General features: G+C 46.9%; 1 protein-coding gene across 1 annotated transcript; it reads left to right on the top strand.

Moving 5' to 3' along the window:
- The first annotated feature begins 168 nt into the window (after positions 1–168).
- PITX1 (paired like homeodomain 1) lies at positions 169–24,988 on the top strand. Its single transcript, XM_045028195.1, has 5 exons — positions 169–189; positions 2,220–2,273; positions 16,402–16,548; positions 19,730–19,935; positions 24,156–24,988. Exons 2-5 carry the CDS (start codon positions 2,228–2,230, stop codon positions 24,693–24,695), a joined length of 939 nt encoding a protein of 312 aa, XP_044884130.1. The 5' UTR covers positions 169–189; positions 2,220–2,227; the 3' UTR covers positions 24,696–24,988.
- Positions 24,989–26,434: the final 1,446 nt, after the last annotated feature.

Below are 26,434 nucleotides of genomic sequence, written 5' to 3'. Positions count from 1 at the left end.
AGCCCGGGCGCATGGACGCTCGCCCCAGAGCGCGCTGAGCTGACGCTGCCCCGGAGCAGAAGCAAAGCGCAGCCCGGGATATCCGATCCCGAGCCGAGGCGGCCCCTCGCCCCTCTCCCTGGGATTGTACCGGGTGCCTCAGGAGCGGTCCCAGCCCCGCCAGACGCGTCGCCCGGGAGCAGCACGCAGGTAAGGGCCCCTCTTCCTTCCTTCGCCTTCGGAGCTTTGCAGGTGGCAACGCTCACCCCGCTGGGGCCAGGGCGCCTGGATCCCGGCGCCTTCCGCCCTGCAGGCCCGGGGGAGCCGGGCGGCGTGTGCCTGGGTTGCAAGAGTCTAGCGCCAGATTCTGATCCCCAGCTCTCCCCCTAAATCCTAGCCCTGCATCCCTCCTCCCCTGGCGCAGGGCCCTGCCTCTCCCCGCGTTTGCTCGGGGGGAGCTTGACCGGTACAGCTGCTCCTGCCATTGGGCGGGCGGCCCCCTGCCCCGTTTCAGGACCGTGTTTAGCGGAGGGGTTCAAAGGGAGGCGAGCCAGCCCTTCCATTGAACGGAGCAGCCAGCCTGCCCCTAGGAAGGGGATTCCCCCCTCCGCGCGCCAGCTCGCCCCCGGGGAAAGCGCTGCCCAAACAGCCCTTCCACGACGGGGGTTCACTTCTGCTCGGCCCCGAAGCAGCCGGGAGCCGAGAGGGGACGGGCTGGGGAAGCCGATTCCAGCCGCGCTGCTTTCTCCCAGGCAAACTCGCCCATTCCCGCTGGTCTCCTGACTGCTGGCCTTCGCCTTGAAGTTGCAGCCCTTGACATCTTTATACCTTGTATAAATTCTTCAGGGTCTCTGCACTTCGTCAAAGCTGACAAATACGTTCGAAAATATAATTCCAAGGGGGTTACCTCATTTTACATACGGGAAGATTTAAGCAAAACCCGTTTCAGCTAAGGGTGTTTTTGTACGTGGCCAGGGCTGTACAGTCTCAAGGCTGGGGAAGAGAAACTCCTCGATAAACGTGACAAGGAACAAATTTTAACATCGCTAATAAATTGTTCCACTGTTATGGAGCGGGTTCGTGAGGTTTCTTTTTTACGGGCTGAAGCTGCTTGATCTTTGGTATTAAAAAATATTGCGGGTAACTACTTACAGCTCACAGGACCATAATAATATTTCACAGGTGTAAAAGTTCATGTGACAATCATTTATGACCCAAACAAGTTGGTTTTAACAGTGTGATTTTAAGCCGTAAGAATTTATTGTAGCAAAGGTTAGAAAATGGCATTGAAAAAAATGCTTCATTTAAATTCCCCTTACTCAGCGGTGGACAGGAGCGTTGGATTCATATTAATGTCGGGGGGAAAGTATCAAAATTATGCAAATATATAACAGGGGACGACATATTGATTAGCATTATGCATAGAAAGAAAAAAGTCTGTTCAATGTTAATTTCCATTTTTAGAGAAATAATATCTTAGATCCCTCCTAAATGGGTTCCTGTCTCATGGTGTCAAACAGACACCATCTCAGTCAGTGGTGAAGAAGGCATGTATATATCCTAAAACTCCTGAAACTTTAAGAAATAACTGTTACCAAAACAGTGATAAGGAGAAATGAGGCATAAAATCCTCATACCACTGTAGTTAAGTAGTCTCTTAACTAGGCTAAAATGTATATTTTGGTTTCATACAGAATTATGTGATTAGGAAGTTTTTCTAAATCTTGACTTCAAAAAAAAACCCCAGGATATTATTGTCTTCTTCTTGAATATTTCCAACAACACAAGCATATTTAAATGGTTAACACAAAATTCATATCAAAATAGCATATCGTGAACTGTCTTTTGGTACACGAATTGGCTTTTTAAGGTGTTTTCTGCTTATTTATACAAAATAAATCATATTTCTACTTACCACACAAGTTTAAATGTTCTCGTGGTGGCTCATTGCCCCCGTTTCTACCTAATGATTTTACATTTGCCTTCCATATTGTGAGGAGTGCTGTTTGCTTTAAAAAAACGAACTCAAATATAATTCATTAAGAGTTTCTAATTGGCTTGGAATACTGTCAAAATCCCTATAGAAGTGCCGCCGAGTTATTCAAACAATCCAGTGTGAAGAGTTAATTGTTTTTAATAGAAATTTGCCTTAACCGTAGTATAGCTAATTAAACAAAAAGTTAGATAATCTGGCGAACCCCATAGACCTTCGTTTACGGTTTATTTTATTGTTCACACAGATTTTATTATGGAATTGAGTCTTTCCAAGAATATACCTTCCTATGTGGATTTAGGTAAGACAATAGAGAAATTGAACATGGATTGAAAGGTTTGTTGTTTTCTTTCTTGGTGATAAATATCAGATTTGTGTTACTTTTAAGTAACAAAGGAGAAAAAACACACTCTAGTAAAGCATAATTCTTTAGCTGGACTGCCTCCTAAACGTGCTAATAGAGACTAATTCGTTTTGTTTGCTCTGAATTTTTACATCTAACCCGATGTGCTGATTAACACAGCTTTCTTGAAGGCAGTAGTTTCCTATCTCTTACCAAGTTGTTAGTTAAGGTACAGTACTTACAATAAAACTGGAAGGAAAATGTCAAGTTCTTATCTTTGAGATTTCTCTACTGTGTTTGTTCTGTGCATAATTTCTAAAGGAAAAATACACAAACGAGACAGCGAGAGGTGTAAAATAAATCCCAATGGACCAAACTCTGCTGTCGGTGTAAATGTGGAGTAACTGCAATGACTTCCGTGTGGTAAATCCAGATTTACATTGATGAAGAAAAGAGCAAAATTGGACACTATATTCCTTGGTTTCTAACCTTTAAAGTCAACATTTTGGGGTTTTGTTTCTGATTTTAAGGAGTTGAATCCACACAAAAGTTAATGGTCTCTCCGATTTTGTATTTTAAAACAGGAAATATCCTGGCTCTCCAGAATGTCAGTGTTGTTCTGAGAACATTAAAGAGCGCAGTGTATTATTGGAGTATTTCAACCTTTCAGGATATGTCCTGTTTAGAGGGGGAATGTGTTTCCCCCATCAAAACACTGCCAGCAATTAAAAGGCTGCTCGAATGAAACAAGGTGGGGGGAAAAATAAAAGGAAACATAATATCGAGTGGCTCCAATTGCAGCCTCTTTTCTGCTTAAACTACAGGTTTTAGTTCCTCAAAAACTAAAAAGGTTCCTAACGAATGATAGACACTTAGACCTTGGGTCATTGATTATGCTGGATCAGAGACATCTTTTTAAATCCACAAAAAGACACACATTTTAGATCTGAAGCTGCACTGAGGAACATGAGCCGGCTGGCTAACAAATTCCTGCGCCCTTTCCTCAATCAATGAATCAGAAAAGCATTTTCACTCTGTGGGGGGAGAGGGCTATGGAGCTATATTATATTTTTCCCACCTAAAAATTACTTCTAAATTATACATCTTTGTACCTGTCTCTCTCCCAGGTCACATTGGGAACTGCTAGTGCTAAATACAAGGCTAAAAGGCAAGACACTACAAATAGCAAATCAGGTCTGGAGGGTCTTGAGAGGGACATAGACGATCCGTTTCAGCTCGCCCTTCTGGTTTGGTCTTGCGATTAAGTACAGTCTCCAATGAACTAGATGTACTTTGGTGAGACAGTTGTCATGGGATGATGACATACAACTAGACTTTTTTGGGGAGAAGGAGGAGAACCCCTCTCTTTCCAGCTGCAGTGATAGAGAAAGCACTTTTCCTGCAGTCAGTTGCTGTGTTTCAAGAAAGCCTTGGGTATCATTTGTATCGGTCAGAAAAATTAAGCCATCAACTTTTTATCCCAAGTTTTTTGTAAACTCCCCCAAGATTGAATTCAGTGTGTGGCTTTACTATAAAAGTCCCATCATCTGTTTAGACAGTATATATTAATAAATTTGCATTCACAAGGCGCTCTATACCTTTTCCTATTACAGTCCAGCATTATATAGATATAATATATATGTAAAATGGCTGAAAGTGAGATGGTGTGTGTTTACCATATCTGAATGCCCCTAACCTTTTAATATTGAGTGGGATTGTTTAGTACGGTGCTGAGAGAAGGTAGGTGGTCCCTGCGCATTTATTTAACTAAACTGGGTTTTCTAGTTTGAACTTATCCACTTGTGAGGCTTAGAGCTGGAATGTCACTTGAATAAATAGATTGCCCAGAGGCAGTTTTACAGACAAAACCCTCTAAGCAAATTCCAATTTTTCCCTTTGGGTTTTAATTGGGGGAAATGGGCTAATGCCAGAACAGGCCAGTGGGACAAATTCACTGAAGCCAGGGCCGAATTTGGGGTCGTCTCATTTAAAGAACTTTACATGGAGCGGTAACAGGATGCTCTCATCTAATGGGGACTCCTCGATAGGAGTGCTAAGATCACACGGCAAATGCCGAGGGGAACGCTGGAGGGGAACCCCCCACCCCCCAGCAAGGTGTAAGGCGCATCAGTGCTGCCTAGTGACTTGGGAGGAGTGTGATGCCGAATGGCCGGGTGGGTTCTGAGACAGAACTAGCCGCCGCATCGGGACCGCCTTGTACAGGGAGAGGCTCCGCTATATGGCTGCTTGTCGTGCTGATTTCTTTTCGCTCATCCCCTGGGGAAATGGCTTTCACCGTTGCACAGAGGGGACATGTGGGTAGGAGCCAGTGTAATTTTCCACCATCCTCCTCTGCGCGATTGCACGTGAGTTTTCTGCCTCTCTGCACTCCAGATCGCCCCCTATCCGCCTTCAGGTGACTGCACAGGTCCGCTTATCTGTCCCCCACCCCCAGCCTGCTACACTGGGAGGACTAAATGGACAAGAAACCACCATTTAGTGCCTTCAAGCCAGGCCCCAGCCTGCAGCCTGTGAAGGAAACTGACCAGAGTAATTAGTTGTTTATCTAGGATCTTACCAGGTTATTTTTGTACAAACAAACCCCTCCCTGCAGGAGGGGATCCGGCAGCCTTTCCCGAGGCTAAACGGCCACTGCCTGCAGTTTGGAGTGAGGTCTGCGGCCCTGGCCGGGAGTCTAAGGCCAGGGGACTGGCATCTTTGCTGCAGCAGTAATGCCATGCGGGCACTTAATCCACGTGTGAGCAGCTCCAGGCGCGGACACAAGCCCCGGGGACGCAGCGTAGCCCCGGCTCTGCCCTTCGGCTTCAGTGGCAATTGCATTTCACTCGGGTTTTCCACCAACGGGGCGGGAGCGCTTTTGTTGTCTAAAACGCTCTACAAGCCCCGGCCTCTCCGGGCGGCCTCGGGCCGTACTGCGCCCGCTCCCGGCTCTGCAGCAGGGGGGGCACCTCTGCCGTTCGCCTCCCCGGCACGCCAACCTCCCCCGAAAGCAACCGGCTGCAGGTGCAAAGGGAACGAAGTCGCTTCCAAGGGCGGTGCAGCCCTGGCATCCCCCTGTCCTCTATGGACCAGTGCAGGCAGCTGAGAGCGGGCGCGGAGAGAAAGTCCGCCCGGGTGGGTTTGCCAGGTGTGGGGGTCAGGTCTGAGACTGGGGCGAGGAGCCGATGGGAGATTCCAGCGAGCCCCGGGGCAGAGAACAACCGGGCTTGCAAAAAAAACCTGACGCTTTGTTTCCCGGGTCTGTTTGTGCACGTGGGTCCGGGGGCTTTGGTTTGGGGTTGTATGTGTCTCTTGTGGCGGGCTGTATGTCGGTGTGGTTGCCCGGGTATAAATGTGTGCTTTTTGTTTGTTGTGTCTATTATGTGTGTGTATTTCTGCGTTTGTGTTGTGTTGTGCATCTAAGCGCGTACGTATGATCTTGGGGGGGGTTGTGTGTAGTGTGTGTTTGCATCATATACGTGTGTACGTTTGTTTTGTGTTGCGTGCCTGTAGGATTTTATTTTTGTGTGTGTTTTCTGTGTGTGTGTGTGTATTTCACATTTTCATGCGCGCAAAAACGACGTGCGCAAACAGAAAACACATACAAACGCACCCTATACCCTGAGCTTAGGGATATGGATGTGGGGTTGATTTATGTTTGTGTAGGTGCGTATGCGTCTTGCTTGTGTTTTGTGTGCCTGTGTTTTAAAAAGACACAACGCTGTGGAAATCCCGCAGAGTGACGGGGAGTACAGAGAGTGTCTAAATACCGAGCAAGGGCGAGGAAAACAGACGCTGGAGACAAAACATGAATGAGGGAGGTTTTCAGAGATTCGAGGGATTTGTTTTTATATACAACGGTAAAATATTATCCACCGACTTTCTGGGATTTTAGCAATCGGGGGAATAGACAGTGGGGGAATAGACAGAATGATCTGCTACGATCGCCTTTCTCCTCATTTAAAACCCAAACTAATATTTTCCAGCCCTTCTGGTGAGAAATAAATAGGGTTTAAAATACAGATTCACAGCTGATGAGCGGCGCATATCGGTGAGCTCAGGGAGTTGGACTGGTTTTTAAACCCTGGCGAGTGAGTTTTTTTCTACATAAACTGTACCCTTGAGGGAGTCATATCTTGCCGTCAGTTTTAGCCCGCCTCCCCCCCATTGAAATCAATGCCCTGCGATAGTATATTGGTGACACATCAGCCAGAAGTTATCTTTATACACTGGAGAGAAGTGGTCAGGGGCTTGGCTTTGTTGTCTGGGGAGGTAAATGGAGGAATCCTTGCCTGCATCTCAGCGCAACACACGACGTTTTATTGTCCTCTGATAAAACAGTTACGCATTTCACTTGGAAATGTAAAGCTTTCTTGTTAAGTTAGCTTGACACAATGAGTCCGAGCCAAGAGGGCTGGGGCCTGTTGATTGCACCTCTTATTTTGTGATAAGGATCAAAAGCGCTTTCTCTCCCTCCTTCTTCATTTTATGGACCAGACTCTGCAGTCTGGACTGAGCTCCCAATCAAGCCAGTGGGGAGTTTTGCTTGAACAAAAACCGCCTGATCAAGGCCCATATTGTTTATATGTTCAACCCCAAATCACCAGAAGCGACCTTCTACACAAAAGAAACCCCATAGACAAAATCAGTACAGGCCTCCTCCTTGTTCACGCCGGGCCATATCACATTATGAGTTGCTAAACAGACGTCTCAGTTGAAATCACTGAGGGGTCCTGCCTGTACACGGATGGTCTTTGTTTGGAGAAGGCTGTGGTTTTTGGCTCCTTCCTTTGGTTTTCATTTACTTTTAATCATGTATTGGGCCTGAGGAAGAGCTCTGTGTAAGATCCAGAGTGTGACTCTCTCACCAGCAGAAGTTGGTCCAATAAAAGAAATTACACCCGCCTTATCTCTGAAATATCCTGGAACCCAGGCAGCTACAAAAACACTGCATACATGTGTTGGAACGGTATTTGCCCTTGGATTTGGGGAATGCTGATTCTTTGGGAACAGTGCTTCATAATTTATAGACACATTGGAGTCTACACCATGCTAATAAATCCGAAGAGGAAAATCTGGCAGAAACTGACTTTTCTGCCTGATATGCGGCCCGCTTAGCTTTTTTTGTGTCTGGATGGAACTAAAATGTTCGGGGCTTTTTGTTTTGTTTTGAGTAGAAAATCCGTCTTGGGATCAATGGAGACTTTCTGCTCCCTAGCCGATGGCACGAATTAGCTCTCTGTCTCGTAGTCCCGATCCTGCCGTGCTTTCCCCCGCAAAAAGCCCCCTGGGAGTCAATCGGAGTTTTGTCTGAACAAGGAGTGAGGGCCGCTGGCTGCTCGTTAGAGCGTTAGCAAATATTTGGGCAATTTGTGAATTGCCGGGGAACAATCAACTGTTTTTTAAAACACTTGAAGCCTTTATCATTTCTTGTCTCTCTGTCTTTCTTCCTGGCGTGTTTGAACTGAAAATGGCCAGCACAGATTTATGTATCAAAGCCAACCCTCTCATTGAGAGAAGGGTAGAATAAAAGTATTTTTAACTGTTCTCGGTGTGTCTCTATTACCTGCAAAACTCCAAACTAGATGTTGTTTTATTTTTAACACCCTCAAAGCCCTACCGGGTGGAGTTTGTTTCTTTGTTTTTAAATGCCACATTCCGGCCAACTAGGGTGAGTTTTGTTTATTCCCGACAGAATAGCTCTGGGAACGGTGGTTTCTAATGAAAAGTCTGACACAGCTGGCTCTGGAAAATATAACAGAATAATAGATCAGGACCCTACTCGCAATCTTAGTCTGCGGGAAATAATGGGCTCTCGGAGTGGGGAAACTCCAGTGTTTGGAGCTAATTCACTTCCCTTTTAACCATTTCTCCCTCTCTCTCCTTCATGGACCGAACCAAATACTTTCCTCCCTTGCAGTAAGTGGGACAGAAAGCGCGGAATGTTCCTGCAGGACCGAAGTCAATAAAAAGATTCCCATGACTCTGGATCAGTCCCTTAGACGACAGGACCCGATTCTGCAGTCCTTACTCAGGCAATGCTCGCCAGTGAGTCCCCCATGAGTCCCTCCCTGCAGGCTCAGCCCCCGAAAGCCACCTGGCCCCACTTTCCTCTCTCTCCATCAGTCTACCCCTCTCGTCCTGCTCAGCTATGTAGAGCCGGTTTTCCACATCCAGCATCCCCCTGTCTTGGGACTTTCTTTTTCTTCCATCATCCAGCTTCCTAACACCCCTTCTCTGCTTCCACCAGAGTGGGGAGCACCCTATTCGGGGCTCCCCTCGCTCCTTGTCGCTTGGTAGGGAGCCTGCAGCTTTTCACTTGGCATTTAACAAATAATAACCACAAAGCTGCGCTCACCACCCTCCGCTCTTTTAAATACAACCTGCCACCAGCCACGCCCTCTGACCGGCCTGCCATGGCCAGCAGGGGGCGGGGCTCGCTGGACAAGCGCGCGTGACGTCACAGTCACTCGGTGTCAGGCGCGAGTGACGTCACACCCAGGGACTGCTTCCTTCGCAGCCTGCTCCCTGGCAGCCGCCTCTGTGCGCTAGAGATTCAGGGGGTTCGAAATGCCTCGGCTGGTCGAACGTGGCCCACGCGATTCGGAGGCTGTGGGATGCCTGGGTGGGAGAAGTCATTCCACCTTAGGAACCAGCTGAGAGCAGTCCTGTGCACAGGCCCTGCAGCAGGCAACCTTTCTACTGTAATGCAGTGACGTCTGGGGCAAAAGATTGGTGGCTATATTCACGGATGGGGGAGGGCGAATTGGAAGCAACATTGTTTTTAAATGGCCAGAGATTGTTCAAACTATTGCCCTTCCCTCCCCCCCAAAAAATTCCTCCTCTCCCTCCACTTCTTAATCTACACCCTTCCGATTAAAGTGGCACTGGGACGTGGCGGCTGCATTTCTAAAATAAAAATAAAATAAAATAAAAACAGAGGGCGAGTGTTGCCAGGCTGACATAATGGTCGCCTGCTGAACAGCCAGTGTGTTTTACACTTTGAGGTTGGGGGATGCTAACCAAGCTACAGTTGTTTGTGTTGTTTAGTTTGGAAAATCTCGCAAAGCCACAAGCGTGGAGTATCAGCTGAGAAACGATCTGTTGAGATAATCAGTTAAAGCCATGGCATCCCTAAAATGGAAAAGGACGTGTAGCTTTTGACAGCTATAATGGAAGGGAAAGTGAGCCCTGGCACCATCTCTCCTGTGCATGGAAAATATGACATGCTGACACCGATCAATTTTATAGGCGCCAGCGTTAAAACTGGAGACGATCACCGGTTTCTGACACTTCGGCTGTATTGTATAGACTCGTGGTACAGTCGATCTTTTTGTGCCACTCTTCGGCAGGTCCCGGTAGCATTTCCTTTAGAGGTGCCGCCACAATAAAATCTCATGTAAAGGTGGTTAAAGGGGTGGGAGAGAAACTGTCCCAATTTGGGCAAAACAACAGAATTAAATGCCTGCCGCTATAGATCTAACCGTGGGTCCCCCGCCCCAAGGGAATTCAAAGCAGGGCCCTGTGACACAGCCTCAGGGTCGCTTAAGGTTGGCGTTTTTATCATTTAATTTCTTACAAATTTTGTTTTCAGTTTCCCAAGTTAATGGATAGATGGAAAATCTGCATCATTTTGTTTTAAAATACTATAGGGATTATTTGCCCAATAGACTGGATCTGGGAATTATATACTCGCAAATGTACTGGTATGTATAGATCGGTGGAATCTGTAGCTCAGTTGTCCATGCGTGTAAATAATGTATCAATCACTAATAGACCATTTAGAAAACCAAGAGAGCGACTCATTAATAGAGCAATAAACCACTTATTAATCAATAGATTCTATCATTAATTAATAAGCAATTTATAAATCAATAGATCCATAAACCATGTATAAATCAACCGTTCCGGTCATGAATAGGTCGCTTATAAATCAGTAAATGGGATCATTTGTGGCTCAGTTACATTTGTTAGGGATATTCTCCTACAGGATGGAAACTGAGGCAGTCTGAGGACGCAGCCCCCCAGCCTTCCCCAGGCGGCACTGGGGAGTTTTGCCTGAGGGAGGACTTCCAGGAACAGACCCTCAGTCTCACTCCGACATTAACAGATGCCTTGGGCAAGAGAAATTGGAGCAAGACTTTTACTGGGGGATCTGGTCCCGCAGGCGGAGCTCCCATTGGCACCAACGGGAGCTTGGCCAGCAGCGGCCCTGTCGCCACTCAAGGAGCCTTTGCTGTGGGGCTCGATCCCGCAAGGTGCTGAACGCCGGCAAAGCACTTCAGCACGTGCCGCTCCTGGGTGACTTCCTGACGGACCGAGGAGAGGACTGCAGGTCACTCCTCGTTTCCATTGCGTCCCAGGCAGCGTTAATTACAATTCGAAATAAAGCCCTGTTCTACCCCCAGGGCGGCGCGCGGCTGGCTCTGCATTTGCGCTTTGCTTTGCGTTGGAAACCTAGGAGCGCCCCTGTTTGCCTTTGGCCTCAAATGCAAATAAACTGTGGCTGGCTCAAAGCAGGCAAACGCCAGGCGAAGAGGTATTTCTGAAGACCCAGAGTGGATGCCGCTAAAATCTGCTCCTCCGCAAGTTCCTGGGTCTGTGTTCCAGTCACTATAGACAATACAGCCCATTCTACCCATACTGAGAGGTCAAAGTGATCAGACCCGAACAAGGCAATTAAAAGGACCAAGGACATGATCCAGAGCTGCTTGAAATTAGTGCAAAGACTCCCTTATAGAAGGAATAAACTCAGGTTTTTTTTTAGAGAGAGAGAGAGAGAGCAGGGGGGGCATGCGCGGGCCCCCCTGGCCCAATTAACGTCTCTGGGAGCCCTGCTTGGCTAAGGAATACAGAGCCCAGCCCTGGAGCGCTAATAGCCATTTAGAGAAACATTCGCCATAGAGAACTCATTTTCTCAAGCCCAAAGCATAGCATCCCTGAGCTCGAGCGCTATCCTGGACATAACGCCCACCCATGGCTAGGGGGTATGTCCCATGCTGAGGACAACTCGGGGCCTTGCGGTAGCGGAAGAAAGTTTGGGAAAGTTTTGAATCTAACGCACAACTTGTTAAAACTCTGTTATAAAATTTAAAAGAAACTGCAGGGTGGGCATGTAAACAACACCCTTAACAACAACAAAAATTTAAAAAGCGTCTAATTTTCATACCCCTTTAAGCACCACATTTAAAAGGGTCCCATTATACCAGCACTGCTGTTCACACTTTCCTTACAGAATTCCCCGTGTAGCCTCGCATCGCTACAGATTGGGACAGATACAAAACGCTTCTGTTTCAGACCCGTGAGAGAACTCAGCAAAAGCGCCACGAGATCCTGTGCTCACGGTTCGCTATTTGGCCAAACCTGGTTTTGGCTGCAAAGAAGGGAAACTATAAAGAAATTTAAAAAAAAACATGCTCCAGATCAGATCAAATTTTTGAGCTAGAAAGAGAAAATAGATGAATCATTATTTCCCATTTCTATTATTCTTTTCAGAAGGACTCCATTCATTTCAAGTCAGGGAGGTGTATAAAATCAGTGGATCTGATTAAATACCAGATGCATTTTTAAAGCGTGTCCCGTTTAAATAACCTAAAAATTGCACGATTAGCCCCGTCTGCACCTAATTCTTAAATGTATTTTAATTCAAGCTTGACAGACTCTGGTATGAAATCGGTTTAAGAGCTCTGTACGTATAGATACAATTCATATGCAGTTCAGAGAAGTTATCCAGTGTCATTTTCAAGCTATCTGTTGCTGTGCTGAACTGCAGAAACAAACCCTCCAGGATCAAAACTGTTGCTAGAGGAGTTTTACCAGCTAAGCGTTTGGGGTACCCCTCATTCAGCTCCCCGTCCCGTTTTTTGATGTTACATAGTGACACTACCTGGCTCCCTGGGACCTGAGTCCCTTCCTCCAAATCCCTACTATCGCTTTAAAAAAGCAATACACTGCGCAAGCACAGAGAGAATGGCAGAGGAAGCCCAAAATAAATCCCAGGGAGGAAAAACTAAAGAGTGGGAACATGCTTCCATCCCCTGCCCGTGAAACAGTTCAAAAGTTCCTTTCCACATCTTTGCTTGGTTTGAAAGCAACATCGAGTGTCAGGGTGGATCCGTTAAACTGAGCAGAGAAGATAAAGAGGAGACGGTTATTCTTCTAGAGAAAGAGCCAGATCTGTGCCCTGGGTCCCTTGCCCACTTCCCAAGTGAAGATCCCGTTTCCATGAGTTTGCTTTTGAAATCGTCCCCACTGCCTGCCTGCCAGTGATTCACGGGTTGGCAAAGCAGGAGCACTGGATGGCTGTCAGCTGCCACTTTGCGGCCAAAATCCCTCCCCTGCCTATGACTAGACCTGCACTTCTCCGAGCGTGTCAAGCATGTGCACCCACAGGTCCAGGGTGTGTCCGGCGCTGTCAGCTTTAAAGGAAAAGGGAATGGGACCTTTGCATTACAATTCCGGAGGAGCCCCGCAGCTCTGCGGGGCAGGACGTCCCGCAGAGCAGATGCCTCTGCCCCACGTGTGGGCTGAGGAAGATAACAGGCCTGCCGAGTGCTAATAGACCGGGTCACTGCGCTGCTAACAGGTGCGGGCCCGGGGACTGGGCCCCATCCTGCATTACGGGGACACCCAAAACTCCCCCGTGGGGGAGCAGTAACGCAGGATCGGGCCCAAGTCCAGGCTCTTCCCTGTGCTTTCGAGATGTCCTTCAGGAAAAGTGGCCTGGCCGGGTATTTGTCACTGGCCTGTTGGGTTCATTGGGAGGTTCCAAAGCAAGGGACTGATTGCCCCCACGGCAACGCAGGGTTTCTTTAGTGTTTGAAATCACCATAAACATCCCCCTCCCCTTTGCTGTAAAACACAGCGCAAAGGTCACAGACCGGGGCGTGGACGGAGCGAGCAAACTGATGCACACAAAAAAAATGGTGCCTGCTGCGACCTAGATAATGAAATGTGCTTGGTCAATAGGGCGGGCAATTCTGATCATGCGCCGAACACATTTAACAAGGATGCTGAAGATCTCTTGGAGATTTTAAACATTTTTTTAAAGTTACAGTGAAACTGATATTTTGAATCAAAGGGGTTTTAAAAAAGAGAGAGGGGAAAAAACCCACATTGTTTACGCAGATACCGTGGCTTGTAACCAGGTGATTCACCTAGCCTGGTAGCAGTCATGTGAAGCCCGGGTCCCTAGTAATACGAAAAATAACTCTCGGTGCTGATCAACATGAGACTAGTGTAGAAGTGGCGGCCACACCCTCGGAGGGCCGGTGGCTGGCGATTGACCTTGGGAGGCATTAAAATGCTGACATGATACAACCGCACAGGCGCACAGGACAATGCCAAAGCGGCCCTGCGGGGGGGATGGCACTTCCAAAACTGACATTGACACTTGCTGAAGAGGATCCTTTTCTGGATACAGTTTTGGGCACTGTTTTCTCCCTTTAAAAATTGCCCAGCTCTCCCAGCCTGAAATCCATCCCTAGAACAACCAGCCACTTTCTATGGGTCACAGAGAGTTCACTGCCAAGGATAAAGAGCTGAAAGATGGGGAAATCAGTCTTGCCTGGAGGAAGGACTTTGCAGCAGTCCTTACTCAGGCAAAACTCCCATTGACTTCCAGACCCTGGGCTTTGGAGAGGGTGGCCAGCCCCTGGGCTTTGGAAAGGGACTGGAAGTGTTTTTCAAGAGTACTTTATGCTGTTCTTTCTTAAAGGAAGGTTTGTCCCCAAAAACGGGGAGGTGAAATGCTCTTTCCAAAGGAAGAAAAGATGAGTGTGGAATTTATAAAGTTGAAGGAGTTATTATAGCCACATGAAGGGATTGTAAATACGCTGCAATAATAGGGTTTTCCAGAAGAGTAAAACAGGCCGTTTTATTGCAACACGAAGCAATGTTATATTTATTAGATTATAGTTAGTGAGCGATCAAACCACAACGAAACTATTAAACGTTCACTGGAAATAAAAACTTCGGTGGGAAAATAGTTTAGGATTGTGTGTGCAGACTTGGTTTTCCATCGCTAGGTTAGGGATTTAAATTCTCCCTCTAGATGCCTTAGATCGAAGGCTCATACACCGAGCTGGGCGGGGGGGGGAGGCAGTTGTTCCCCTTATAAGAAACAGCAAGAAAAGGACACAGAGAGACCCCAATGGCACTGGTTTGTGCCAACCCAGAGAGAGTGGGGCTGTTTTACTAGCTCTAGCAGGGGGCTCCTAACAAAAAGGCCTCTGTGAGGGGGAGTTCAGGGGGGTCGGATTGTTTACTAGATCTGTAAACAACTCATTAGTTAGTCACTAAAGTGACACCACACCCTCCTGCCAGAGATGTTAGGACCCGCAGGCAGAGCCAGAGAACCTTTGCGGGGCAGGAGCCAGCCAAACGCAACCGTGCAGCGCTTTAATGAGGGCTGCTGGAAAATGGGTGCCAGGCTGCTACGAATCCGTGTTATAAGCCCCGAAGCAAAGGGACTCGCTTCCTATTTGTAGCTTTCAAACCACAGGGCCGAAGGAAATTCCCCACCACCCCGGATTCCGCTCCTCGCCTCCTTTCCCAGCACGCCAGCCCGACCCGGGAGGCGAGGGGTGACCTTTGCGTGGAAACCGCAGGCGCTCGTGCTGCGTTCCTTGCACGCCAACAAGTAGGGAACACGCTTGGGCCGCAGGCTGCTCTACCTAACCAGCCCCAAGTCCAGGCGTGTAAATCACAGGAGACGTCGGCCCTTGATTATTTCCGCTTACAAGTGCGGAGGTAAAAAAAAACAACAACAACAAAAAAGCCAGCGCGCGCCCCATATGTATCTGCTGTTCCCGAGCTCTGCTGCCTGATGAACTCAAATCAAGGCCACATCTCTCAGTCTCCGCACAACCCCTTGGGAATGTGATAACCCAGGCCGCGGCGAGCCAGGGAGGTGGGCTGCCTCTTGCAGCATGACAGGGAAGGAGCAGACCAGGAAGGTTTCATTTTTGTTACCAGACATTCTTTGATGTCCTAGGAAATACCCCCCGCCCGAAGCAGATTCCCCCCCACCTTAAAACGTGCCTCAGAAACGTCCACAATAAAACTGCTTGTCCGCAGTTTAGTGTAGTATCGCCGCGAAGTGGGAACGCGCGTTTGTTTCTCCCAATAGATAAGCAAGTTGAAAGGCGCAGCTTCCTCCTTGTGCTTATTGCAGAGCGAGTGGACCCGGCGGGAGTAACCATTCCCGTGCAAAATGCAATGCTGCGCCTGCCCTGCTGGGGGGGGACGGGGGGGGGATAGATGCCTAGATCTGCTTTGCAGAAGACTGGAAAGAATTTGATCTATTTAGATTAGTCTCTGAAATATGTTTTTTTAAATATTTGGGGCTTAGATCGCGTAGATGGTCGAAGAGCTAATACTGCGCGCGGAATAAATCACTGGGTTTGGGGGAAAGTTTGGGGAGGGAAGCGGGGGGCGCTGATTGGTTTAGGGCTTGCGATGGTAAGAGCCAGCGCTGGGACAAAAAGACGTTTCTTCCTCCGGCGAGAGGAGCAGAGAGGGCAAGAGACCAAGGAGGATCCTAACCGTGGGGAGACACTCCGCCGGGATCCCGGGGCAGGAGGAGAGCGCTGTGGCTTTAAGAAACGTGCAGCCTGTATTCCAGGGCGCCTTAGCGACAGCTCACATCTATAGTTTGCAGGAGGTTCTTCCAACTAGATTAGGCTGAGTGAGCGCTAGACGGGGTGATATATTAGCGAGACTGGGAGGTTTTAACCTTAAGTGGGAGGAGCTCGGTTTAACTACAGGCATTTGTTCTAGGGCAGGTCGCTTTAATCTCTTTAGCTTGAAACTATCCAACTCGCAACCCGCATTTTTCTACCAGGGATCTTTTACCACTTTCATGCATACGCGGTTGGACCGGTGCAGCTATTGCAAAGCAAAGACAATCGGGCTTCTAGGCATTTCTCGGAGCTCTTCTTCTGCCTCTTTGAAAATAACAATAAAGTAAAGCAACCCATAACTAGTACTAAGTGGATTTTCAGACCTTGATATATATACTATTGTGGAATAAACACCTGCATAAACCCAAATCAACCCAGCCTCCTTGCCATGGATTCCTTTAAAGGTGGGATGAATTTGGAAAGACTGCCAGAGAGTTTAAGACCCCAGCCTTCCCATGACATGGCTTCCAGCTTCCATTTGCAAAGATCTTCTGAATCCAGAGATCCGATTGAGAATTCAGCCAGTGAATCGTCAGATACAGAAGTCCCAGGTAAAACCCTTTCACTTCCTCTTCTTCCTTTCCCTGCTTGATTAATTCTAATGCACGCTGCACACGAGACAGTTCTGCACAGGCAGGATGCACCAGAGAGATTGAAATGCCAGGTGGTGGTGGTGGTGGGTGTAATCACTAGAATTAATTAGAGCCAAACTGGGAAGGTGGATGGGGGAGACCACAGATACCGAACCGACCCTCTTCCATGCCCCGACTCTGACAGAAGAACGTTGCTACCAACTTCAAGCTGAGATGCAGGGTTTGGGTTTTTTTTACAAATATTAATTTATCAGGGGGGGTTACCACGGGGAGTGCGGTTTTGCAGAATATTTCTGAAATAATGTCAGCTCTGCCGGGGTTTATTTTCCAGCTCTGGCTGTAGAGACGTGTAAACGGATCTCTCCGTCAGAGGAGGAGGGGAACTGCGAAGCATTAGGAGGGGGAATGAGGAGGGGACTGGAGAGAGACCAGGCAGCTCAGATTTATTATTATATGGGGTGAGCGTTACAAAGCTTAATTTTTAATTTTATGTATAGACGGGGAATAAACCATAGCGTTTTACAAGAACTGAGTTGGATCTAAACAGGAGTCGTTTGGTCTCCGCTTTTATATCCGCCTGTTGAACATGTGCAATTCTTGTAGGGAAAGCTGTGGTTTCCTAGTTTGTATTTAATTAAAACAGTAGTCGTCCCTCTAATGACAAGAAACACCATATAAAGGAAGCAAAAAGCCCTGGAAAATATGGACTACGCAAAGCAGCGCGTGGTTCCTTCTTCAAAATTTCCCTGCATAGAGGGTAGTTGGTTTTTGTTTTTTTTAAATGATGGGTTTTTTTAGATTTAAACCGGTCTTGTGCCTGCAACCAAAACAAATCCGAATGCTGACATGGCAGCAAACATGTTAGTTTCTGCCTCCAAATCTGATTTGAAACCAAGGCTTGAGCGTAGACTGGAGGGTGGTATGCTTAGAGGTGTGTGGGTCCCCCCCCTTGAAATACTGTAGGGGATATTTGCTCCATTTTGCGCTACCCCTAAAATCTGACCCATACATTCTAGGGAAATAAATAGCAGGGTCCATTTACTCTTAAGAGAATTCACAAAATACCTTTCACTTTCGAATGGAAAAGTGTGCTAATGCCAATTAAGACTAATGTGTGTTATTATGATTTGAAATCGTATCACAGCCTTATGACCAGACGGTATTTTTCATGGAAATCATAGAGGGAGATAAATCAAATGCAAAGATTGCAATCACTTTGATGGATGGTTTCTTTGAGGACACTGATTTTTCCTTACTTGTTTGCTCTCCTGCCTGCACGAGAAGCGGCCCCAGACACCGAGGGGTGGAAAAAATCTGTCTGCCAGAAAGATTTGTGTGTTGAAAAATGAAATCATTTTCACATGCAGCCTTTACAGTTAGGTCATGTAGACTCGGTTCGCAGAGACACCCATTTTACACCAGCGGCGAATCTTTGGGAACACAATTAGTTGCAAAGGCAGCGAGGGAGGGGAAAAAATTGTTTGGCCACCAAGGATATTTAAATAGGGTTCGAGGCCTTGTTTGCTCTGCAAACTATTTACTGGAAATAGTGGCCATCCGCGCTGCAATAAGCCCATTCACCAGCCTTTGGTTTCCATTTAACCGTTTGAGGTCCCGCATTTTTACTCCAAGAGGTCCCAGGGAAACCTAGGTACAGAGTCTTTTCAAGTCTGAGGAATCAATTGTTTTGCAAGGATTATTGTTAATTCATTTAAAAATATTATTATTAGCAGGCTCTGAAAGGAAGTCTCTATTTCAATAGGTTAGCATGATCTTTCCATTCCTCCTACCTTCATGATGTACAGCACTGCAGAATAGTCTCATTACTTAGCTAGCCATGTGAATTCCTCTCAAAAAGACCCTCCAACATCAAGTCAAACTCATTTGTATGAGTACAAAGGGATGGGTTTGAATATACAACACGTGTGTGTATTTCTCTCTCTCTCATTTTGATTTAGTTATTGTGTGTAATATAGATTAGTATTACATTTGTATAGATATGTATATTATACACACTAATATGTGCATATATATTAAAATAAATACATCAAAATGAGAGAGCGAGAGAGAGAGAAACATACACGTGTGGCATATATGCACGCAGTTATTTAATGTGTGGCTATTGTGAAAATAAATAGATCAAAATTGTACATTGACATACATATGTATTATACATATGATATATCTATGTATATACAGCTACAGAAGTGTTTTATAGATGTGTGTGTGGAGGGAGATTTTATCTCTACACATTTATAATTTAAATCCGTTTAAATAATGTATCGAATGCCTCATTCCATATGTGTAAATCCAAAAATGTATTCAAAAATATAAAAATATCAGTGGGTTTTCCCCTTGATTTTAGGTAGATTTTCTATTTTTCCCTAATTATATCCAGCGATTGTGTTGAATTCCTTCTACAGATTTAGATAAACACAATTCACAAAAGGGGGATGTTGCAGACAGGCAGCTACCAGCGTTTCTTACCTTTCATTCGATTTTTGGATAAAGCCTTTAGTGGATCGTTCTCTGCTTAAATAAATTCTAATATTCCCGAGGGGAAGGGGAGTTCACCTTTTCAATTTATTCATGTTTTATTTTACACTCCCTGACGTTTTCTGAGATTAATACGGTGGGGAAATGACCATGTACAACAATAATGCACTCGAGCAGAAGTTTCTCTTTAGACTGAGGGGGGGGGAGAACACAGAGAAACAAATTTAAATAGATTTGTTTATTACTAATTATTATTTTGCCAAGAAGCTTCCAATCTAAAAGCCGAGCCAATTAGACATACGTTTCTTCCCCTCTGTGAGTTTCGGAGCCCCCTGGGTAAAAGGACAGGCCTAGAGGAGAGGATAACTGAAAACTCTGTTGTTTGGGAAATACATTTCAGGGGAACATTTTTCAGGAAACCTTTCTGAATCGCGCGGGGCTGGTTGAAACAGAAAACGCGCCGGGCCTGTGGTAGGAAACAGGCGCTCTAGCCTTGTACGGCAGAGGCACGTATGTAGGAGATTTTTAAAAAGAGGATTTTGTTTTGTACCTTCTCCAAATGGCTGAGGGGGATCTAGGGGCCAGGAGGCCAAGTCCGTGTGTGTCACCGCTCGGGTCTCGGTGCCTTGTTGTTTTTAAACAGAAAAAGACCGGAGCGGCGAGCAGAAGAGCGAAGATGGAAACCCTGACGATCCGGCGAAGAAGAAGAAACAGAGGCGGCAAAGAACTCATTTCACCAGCCAGCAGCTGCAGGAGCTGGAGGCCACTTTCCAGAGGAACCGCTACCCGGACATGAGCATGCGAGAGGAGATTGCTGTGTGGACCAATCTCACCGAGCCCAGAGTCAGGGTAAGTGGGGATCTAGCCACCCTAGGGGCAACCGGCGATTCACTTCTCAGCAGCCCAGAGACAGCAGCCGGCTTGTCCTGGTAGGGCCTGATCCAGCGCCCACTGGCTGGGACTCCCAGTGGCCCCGGCCCGCAGTCTTTTCTGAAGTTGAAAAACTTCCAGTTATTTGGTAGGATGCATCGCAAGCGAAAATACAAACTTATCAAGGTGAACAGGCGCCTGGCGGTGAGGAGCGAAAGGGGAAAATGACTTTAACAGCTGCGAGGTGGTTGGCTTTTTAAAACCGATTGTAGCATAACACATCATCTGTCAATTTCCTTTTCATTGCCAAGACTTACCCAGGACCTACTGTGCTCCTTAGATAATACCCGGGTATAATTGTAATACTGAACATACCCCATACATATGGGAGGCGCCATACATAGAGAATCCCTAGTATATTAACACCCAGGCCTTCATTTCGTTTGGTCAACTTTCACTGGAGTATGGGAGAGGAGGAAACCTTTAGCTGAGAGGACCTGATGTCTTACAGGCAGCAACACCAGGCGAGCAGTTGTCAGAAGCTCGGGAAAGGTGCTGTCTCCTTTAAGCCCCATCTTTCCTTTCCAAGATTTCCCCCATTCTTAAGATTCGGGATCTCTGGGGAGCGCATAGAGAAATCAAAGGCAACAGCTGGTCCCAGAGGGACTTCATCTAAAGCCCGGCTGGGAAAGTGTGCCGTGAAAGAAGCCAGCTAGGCTGAGGCAGGGAGAAGGAATTAGAAGGTAAAGGATGCCACCAGGAATCAACAGCTGAATGCAGGAATCTCCGCTAGTGTAACTGACCAGGAAAAGGCTCTAGGATCCTCGGGCAAGTGGTTTTTTTTTTAAATTAACCCCGTTTTAAGGAGCACACATAATATACAGCACAGTAATACGGAGAGCCAGAGAGACGGCTCCGCCACCATTTCAGAGAAGCCCATTTTTAAATCCCCCCCTGTGTCTGGAAAGGGCAGAATCTAGCCCATAAAAGCCATCTTGCTGGATGTTCTGTTCTCCCCTGGATTAATTCAAGACAGTAATTTAACTCTAAACAGGAAATATATGTGCAATTCTCTTCCCCTGACTGGGAGAGTGAGGGACAGAGGCATCCTCCTAACACACGTTATGAAGTCGGATCTTTTCAGGGGGTCGGTATTTTTAATGTAAACAATCAATGGTTAGAATTGCCAGCACAGACCCGGAGAGCAGCAGCTGCAGAGGCCAATGGCTCAACCCCAAGGCATGTCTGTTCCCCCCCCCCCCCATGTAAAAGAGACTCACATAGGTGCCCAGGTACAGGGTTTAACTGGGGGGATTCCAGTCCCTACAAGTCTCACTGGGGGCTAGATTAGACAGGGTTTCGAATGGATAAATTTCATTTAAAAGAAGGAATAGACCAGCATAGAAATACAGGCAAGTTTATACTCTCCTGGACCCAGTTAGTAAAGTGACAAGGAAACATACGGCGTCTGCTGCTAAAATATACACAATAAGTGATGCGATTCAAACATGATGCTATCTTACAGAGTGACGGGAAAGCGGTTAAAAGAATCCGCTTCGCACCGCGGAGCAGATGTCTGTATAGTGTATAGAACATGTCTCTGATGAAAAGAGAGACTACCGTATATCACCATGGAGTGTGTAACGGCCCCGTTCGGTGCAATGTACACACCCAGGCATATAGCAAATGTTCCTCTACACAATTAAACTTCTATGATGAGGCAGATAAGTTATGCATACTAGTAAACTGCACAAACTGTCAATAGACAAACGAAAGGACAAGGGTCTGGGCTAGATTAGACGCCAAAGTCAATAACCATTGTAGACACACATACTTGTAGGACTGAGCTGTCGCTGCTTTATAGGTCTCTAGCCAATCCGACCTCAGACTATCTAGTTAGGCCATTTATTTATTTATTTTTAACATATTAACTTGTTGCAATCGAGTGTCAAATCAGAACGGCTCCTCCTGGCATTCGGATTGTATTGATTCTGATGGTTTGTTTGTGCTGGGTGGGTCTGTGTGTTGCTCTTTTTGTTTTGGGGGGTATTTTTCCTCCCACCTCCAATTTGTTTTTCATCCCGGGATATTACCCTGGTTTGTTTCGAGAGCGGATTTGCTGACCGGGGTATACTCCGCTCTGTGCAGGGGTATTAGTCTCTGCTGTGTATTGTTTACTCGCGGTGTCGTGTCTACACAGTCCCTCACCAGCTGCAGACCCACAGTGTGACACAAGACACCGTCAAATGAAAGGCATACACACAACCCTGCATCTTGCAAAGTCCTTAAAGGGCGTCTGGATTTTCCAGCACTGAAATACGCTTTACACGATAGGGCCCCAAGGGGAGAGCGGGGGTTGAACTGAGACCTTAGTAAGAAAGCGACTAGTAGGCTGGGACCGGGGAATTAAACCGTTCTCTGGAAATTCACCAGCACAGCGAATAATAAATAAAGGAGAAAATGGAGGTAGATTTAACCTGGGTCTCAGTGACTGGTAACAAATCAAACCCCTACAGTTCAGAAAAGCCGCTTTTGTTTAGATGGGTAACCGGCTAGCTGACCAATGAGACTATCTGTAAGGTTAGCTCTTCAGGCTTTTCAGGGCTAAACACTCGCTGTATTTGAAAGCATTGTATTAATTGCAGCTTTCGTTAAAAAAAAAAAACCTCCACCACAACTCAAGGACTAAAATGGGCATTTATGTTGCTGGAATATTTCAGGAAGCAAATAAAACTAATATGAGTTTCCATTAACTGAATTTCTCTCTCCCCTCTGTATGGAGATGTTTTGGTTTGATGCTCTGAGATTGCAGTTTTGCAAATCCAACTTTCATTTGCTACGAGGGCCTTCTTTTAAAATGTCTAGAAGCCATAATTAAAACGATTACCCCTCGTTTTCAGGAAATTCCTGTCTGGAAGCACCTTCTGAGGAGTGAATTACAGGGTTTGAACGTTCCGGCTTTCGTTTCCTCTTCATATTTATACGGGATTTTTTTTTCCAAATAGACCCCGCGATCCTTGTTATCGCTATTTAAAAATAAAGCCCTGCCATTAAAAACGCTAGGAGGACAGGCTCAAAGAGCAGAGCCTCGCAGCCACAAGAGTCACCTAGTTTAGAGGGGGATTTAATATCCGCGGCGTTGAGGTTAGCGAGGATTTCAATGCACGACACAAAGCCGCTGTCTGCCAGCCTTTTGCAGGGGCTGCCGTGTGGCATGTCTCCTTAGGGGCCTGATCCAAACCTCAGTGGCTCTAACGGCCCAAACCTTTACCAAAGGGGTAAGGTGAGGACGGTTCACAGGCTGATCTCACCCAGCAAGGCAGGAAGAGGCTTTTCCCCCCCCCCCCAACCTGGCCAGCCCGATCTTTGGAGGGCATTATCCCATCAAATCTGCACGCACACACACCCAACAGGACCCTGCAGTAAAGTTTGCCACGCAATGCTGGAGCGCTGCTTTGGTCTGAGTTAGCTCCGGCTTTTCCTGCTCGCTGGGCAATGCATTGGGTTGGGTGCCAGGGGTCTCCAGCCCCGCCCTGGGGATAAAGCCTGGATGAGATTTGGGCATCAAACCCCCGCGAGCGCCCCTCGCTCCTCCGTTCCCGACTCAGGGCTGTAAATTCTCATTAGACATAAAGACCCGGGCTGCATCCACCCAAAGGGGGAGGCTTTTTTAAACACGCTAATCCAATCCCCAGTTTATGATCTGTAACGGAGGAGTTTTATTGTCCAGCGTTAGCATTCGGAAACAGCGCCGAGCCGGGCTAGCCGGCACTCATCAGACCGGGGCCCGGGCGAGGCGCTGCAGCGTGGCCAATTAATCCTCTCGGTGAATGAAAAGCAGAGAGCGGCGCTGCCGCACACATCCAGAGCCGCGGCCTGGAGCTGGGCCGGGGAGGTGACTCATCCCTCTGGGCCGGGGGGGACACGCCGTGGGATTTAGGGAGAGCGCAGCAGGGCAGGCTGGGGCAGCGTTTCTGGTGCGCAGCGCGCAGGAGAGGCAACACCCAGGGCAGGGCGGGGGACTGTCCACGGCAACGCTTGGCTTTTCCTCCGCAAATCCTCCCTGGTGCGGGGAGCTGAAGCCGCTCCTGGCAGAGGCTCTGAGAAGCCAAACCGGAGCTAGCCCCCTGCGCGCATCCCGACCGGGTCCCTGCCGGAGCCTCCCGCACTTACCCTTTACTCTGACCTTCCCCCCCTAGGTCTGGTTCAAAAACCGCCGAGCCAAGTGGAGGAAGCGGGAGCGCAACCAGCAGATGGACCTGTGCAAGAACGGCTACGTGCCCCAGTTCAGCGGCCTCATGCAGCCCTACGAGGACATGTACCCCGGCTACCCCTACAACAACTGGGCCACCAAGAGCCTGACCCCGGCGCCGCTCTCCACCAAGAGCTTCACCTTCTTCAACTCCATGAGCCCCCTGTCCTCGCAGTCCATGTTCTCCGCCCCCAGCACCATCTCCTCCATGAGCATGCCCGCCAGCATGGGGGCCTCGGCCGTGCCCGGCATGGCCAACGCCAACCTCAACAACCTCAGCAACATCAGCGGCTCCTCCCTCAACTCCGCCATGTCCTCCCCCGCCTGCCCCTACGGGCCGCCCGGCTCGCCCTACAGCGTGTACAGAGACACTTGCAACTCCAGTTTGGCCAGCCTCAGACTGAAATCCAAGCAGCACTCCACTTTCGGGTACAGCAGCTTGCAAAGCCCGGGCTCGGGTCTAAACGCCTGTCAGTACAACAGCTGACGGACTCGCACGGGCCCAAGCAGCGTGAGAGAGGAAGCTCTGGGGGCGTGGTAGCAAACACGGACCAGAAATCTTTTGCAAGAGACGCCAAAAAAATCGAATACACGGATGAGTTGCAATTTTCCTCTGGATTATGCGGGTTGTATGTGTTTACTTGAACTTGCACAGGAGATTCTAAGGCGTCTGCTTTATTATAGGGCAGAAGAGTGGAAGCGGAAGCCGGGGGGTGGCTGGATGGTGGTAAAGGCTGGGGCTATGGGTAGGGGGAAGAGGTTTGGTTAATGTTTACCACTGACAACACACACACACAAAAAGTTACGTGCAGAATAAATCCTGCGGGAATATGGTTAAAATATTAGGTATGAAACTATTAAAAAAAACTTAAGGACAAGGTTCAACCACTTAAATAAGGTTCTATTTATATCTGCCGTTACATTGTGCCAGATCATTGTGCTTGGCCGTTGAATAAAATGTTTTTAAAATGCATGATTCTTGATGTTTTTTCTTTAGTGGAAAGCTCTGATCCAGTCATTCCTAGGACTAAGCAAGCTACAGGTTCCTACCTCTCTAGCCTTTCCAAAGGACTGCAGTATCGCCTTTGCTGAGAAGAGCACACAAAGAAACTGGTCGGCCTTTGCTCCATCCCAAATCTTAGCCTGATAATGAAATTATCAGTCATCTTTACTTAAAAAGTGTTTTTCTTAAAAAAAAACTTCTAGAGAGTCTAGAGAAAAAAAAACACTAAGGACAACAAATGGACTGTCATTAAGTGAATCCTGATACTGCATCTCTACTAAAGAAACAGAGCGAGTCTCGAATGATGAACGGTTGCTTAGCAATTCTGAAAAGTTACTTGTTTTTCTAGATGTGAAGGAAAAACAAGGAACCAAAATAATCTTAAGGTGTTATGATGTAAATGTAGATGCTTGTTGGCAAAAAAAAATGGAAATGATAAATATGATCTTTTAAATATTAATACGCATACAAAACGCATATGAAGTTTAATTGCAGGCATATTTGTTGCTTATTTTTGTCGATACTTATTACCTGTAGATGACAAAGAAACATAATATAAAATGCACAAGGTATGTCCTTTCCCAGTGTATTTCACATCTGTGGTAAACGTAACGCTGGATGTTTCAATAATGCTGTTGTGGATAAGGATGCAGTATATATTGTTTTATAAGTTATGTTTTGTGATTTTTTCAAAATTAAAAGCATGGGAATAAAAGAACAAACTCTAGCAATGCTTTTAATGTTCTTTTCTGGCTATATTTATGATATATCTCAACTTATAATAAAATAATAAATAATAATAATAATAAACCTTATAGTTTATTCCAAATCCAACATTACCATTCCGGGGAGTTGGCTTTTATTAAGAATAATTAAATTTTCGATAAATGTAAATAGCATTTGTTTGGCTTATTTGTCTGAAGTGCAATAGACTGCGCAGATATTTACCATACATACCGTTGGCCCTCTTAGAAAGATAGATAAGATTTAAGGGCCCGATTAATTACTCGATGGGTGAGGGGAATTAGTCATTAAAGTTTCATTCTTTTTGGAAGGGGAAAAGTTCACAACTAAGGTCCGGTAATCCTGATTGGCAGCTCCATCCACTGGAGATCCTCCCACTTCTAATTTTCTGACACACTTTACCACTACCAGTTCAATGACACAACAGCCTTTATAAATCCGGCTTTCCTAATTGCATGGCTTTATGCTTTGATTGAAGA

The sequence above is a fragment of the Mauremys mutica genome, chromosome 8 (assembly GCF_020497125.1).
Source record: "Mauremys mutica isolate MM-2020 ecotype Southern chromosome 8, ASM2049712v1, whole genome shotgun sequence".
Lineage (NCBI taxonomy): Eukaryota > Metazoa > Chordata > Testudines > Geoemydidae > Mauremys > Mauremys mutica.
The sequence above is the reverse complement of the archived record's forward strand: the minus strand, read 5'-3'. Positions and strand labels throughout refer to the sequence as shown.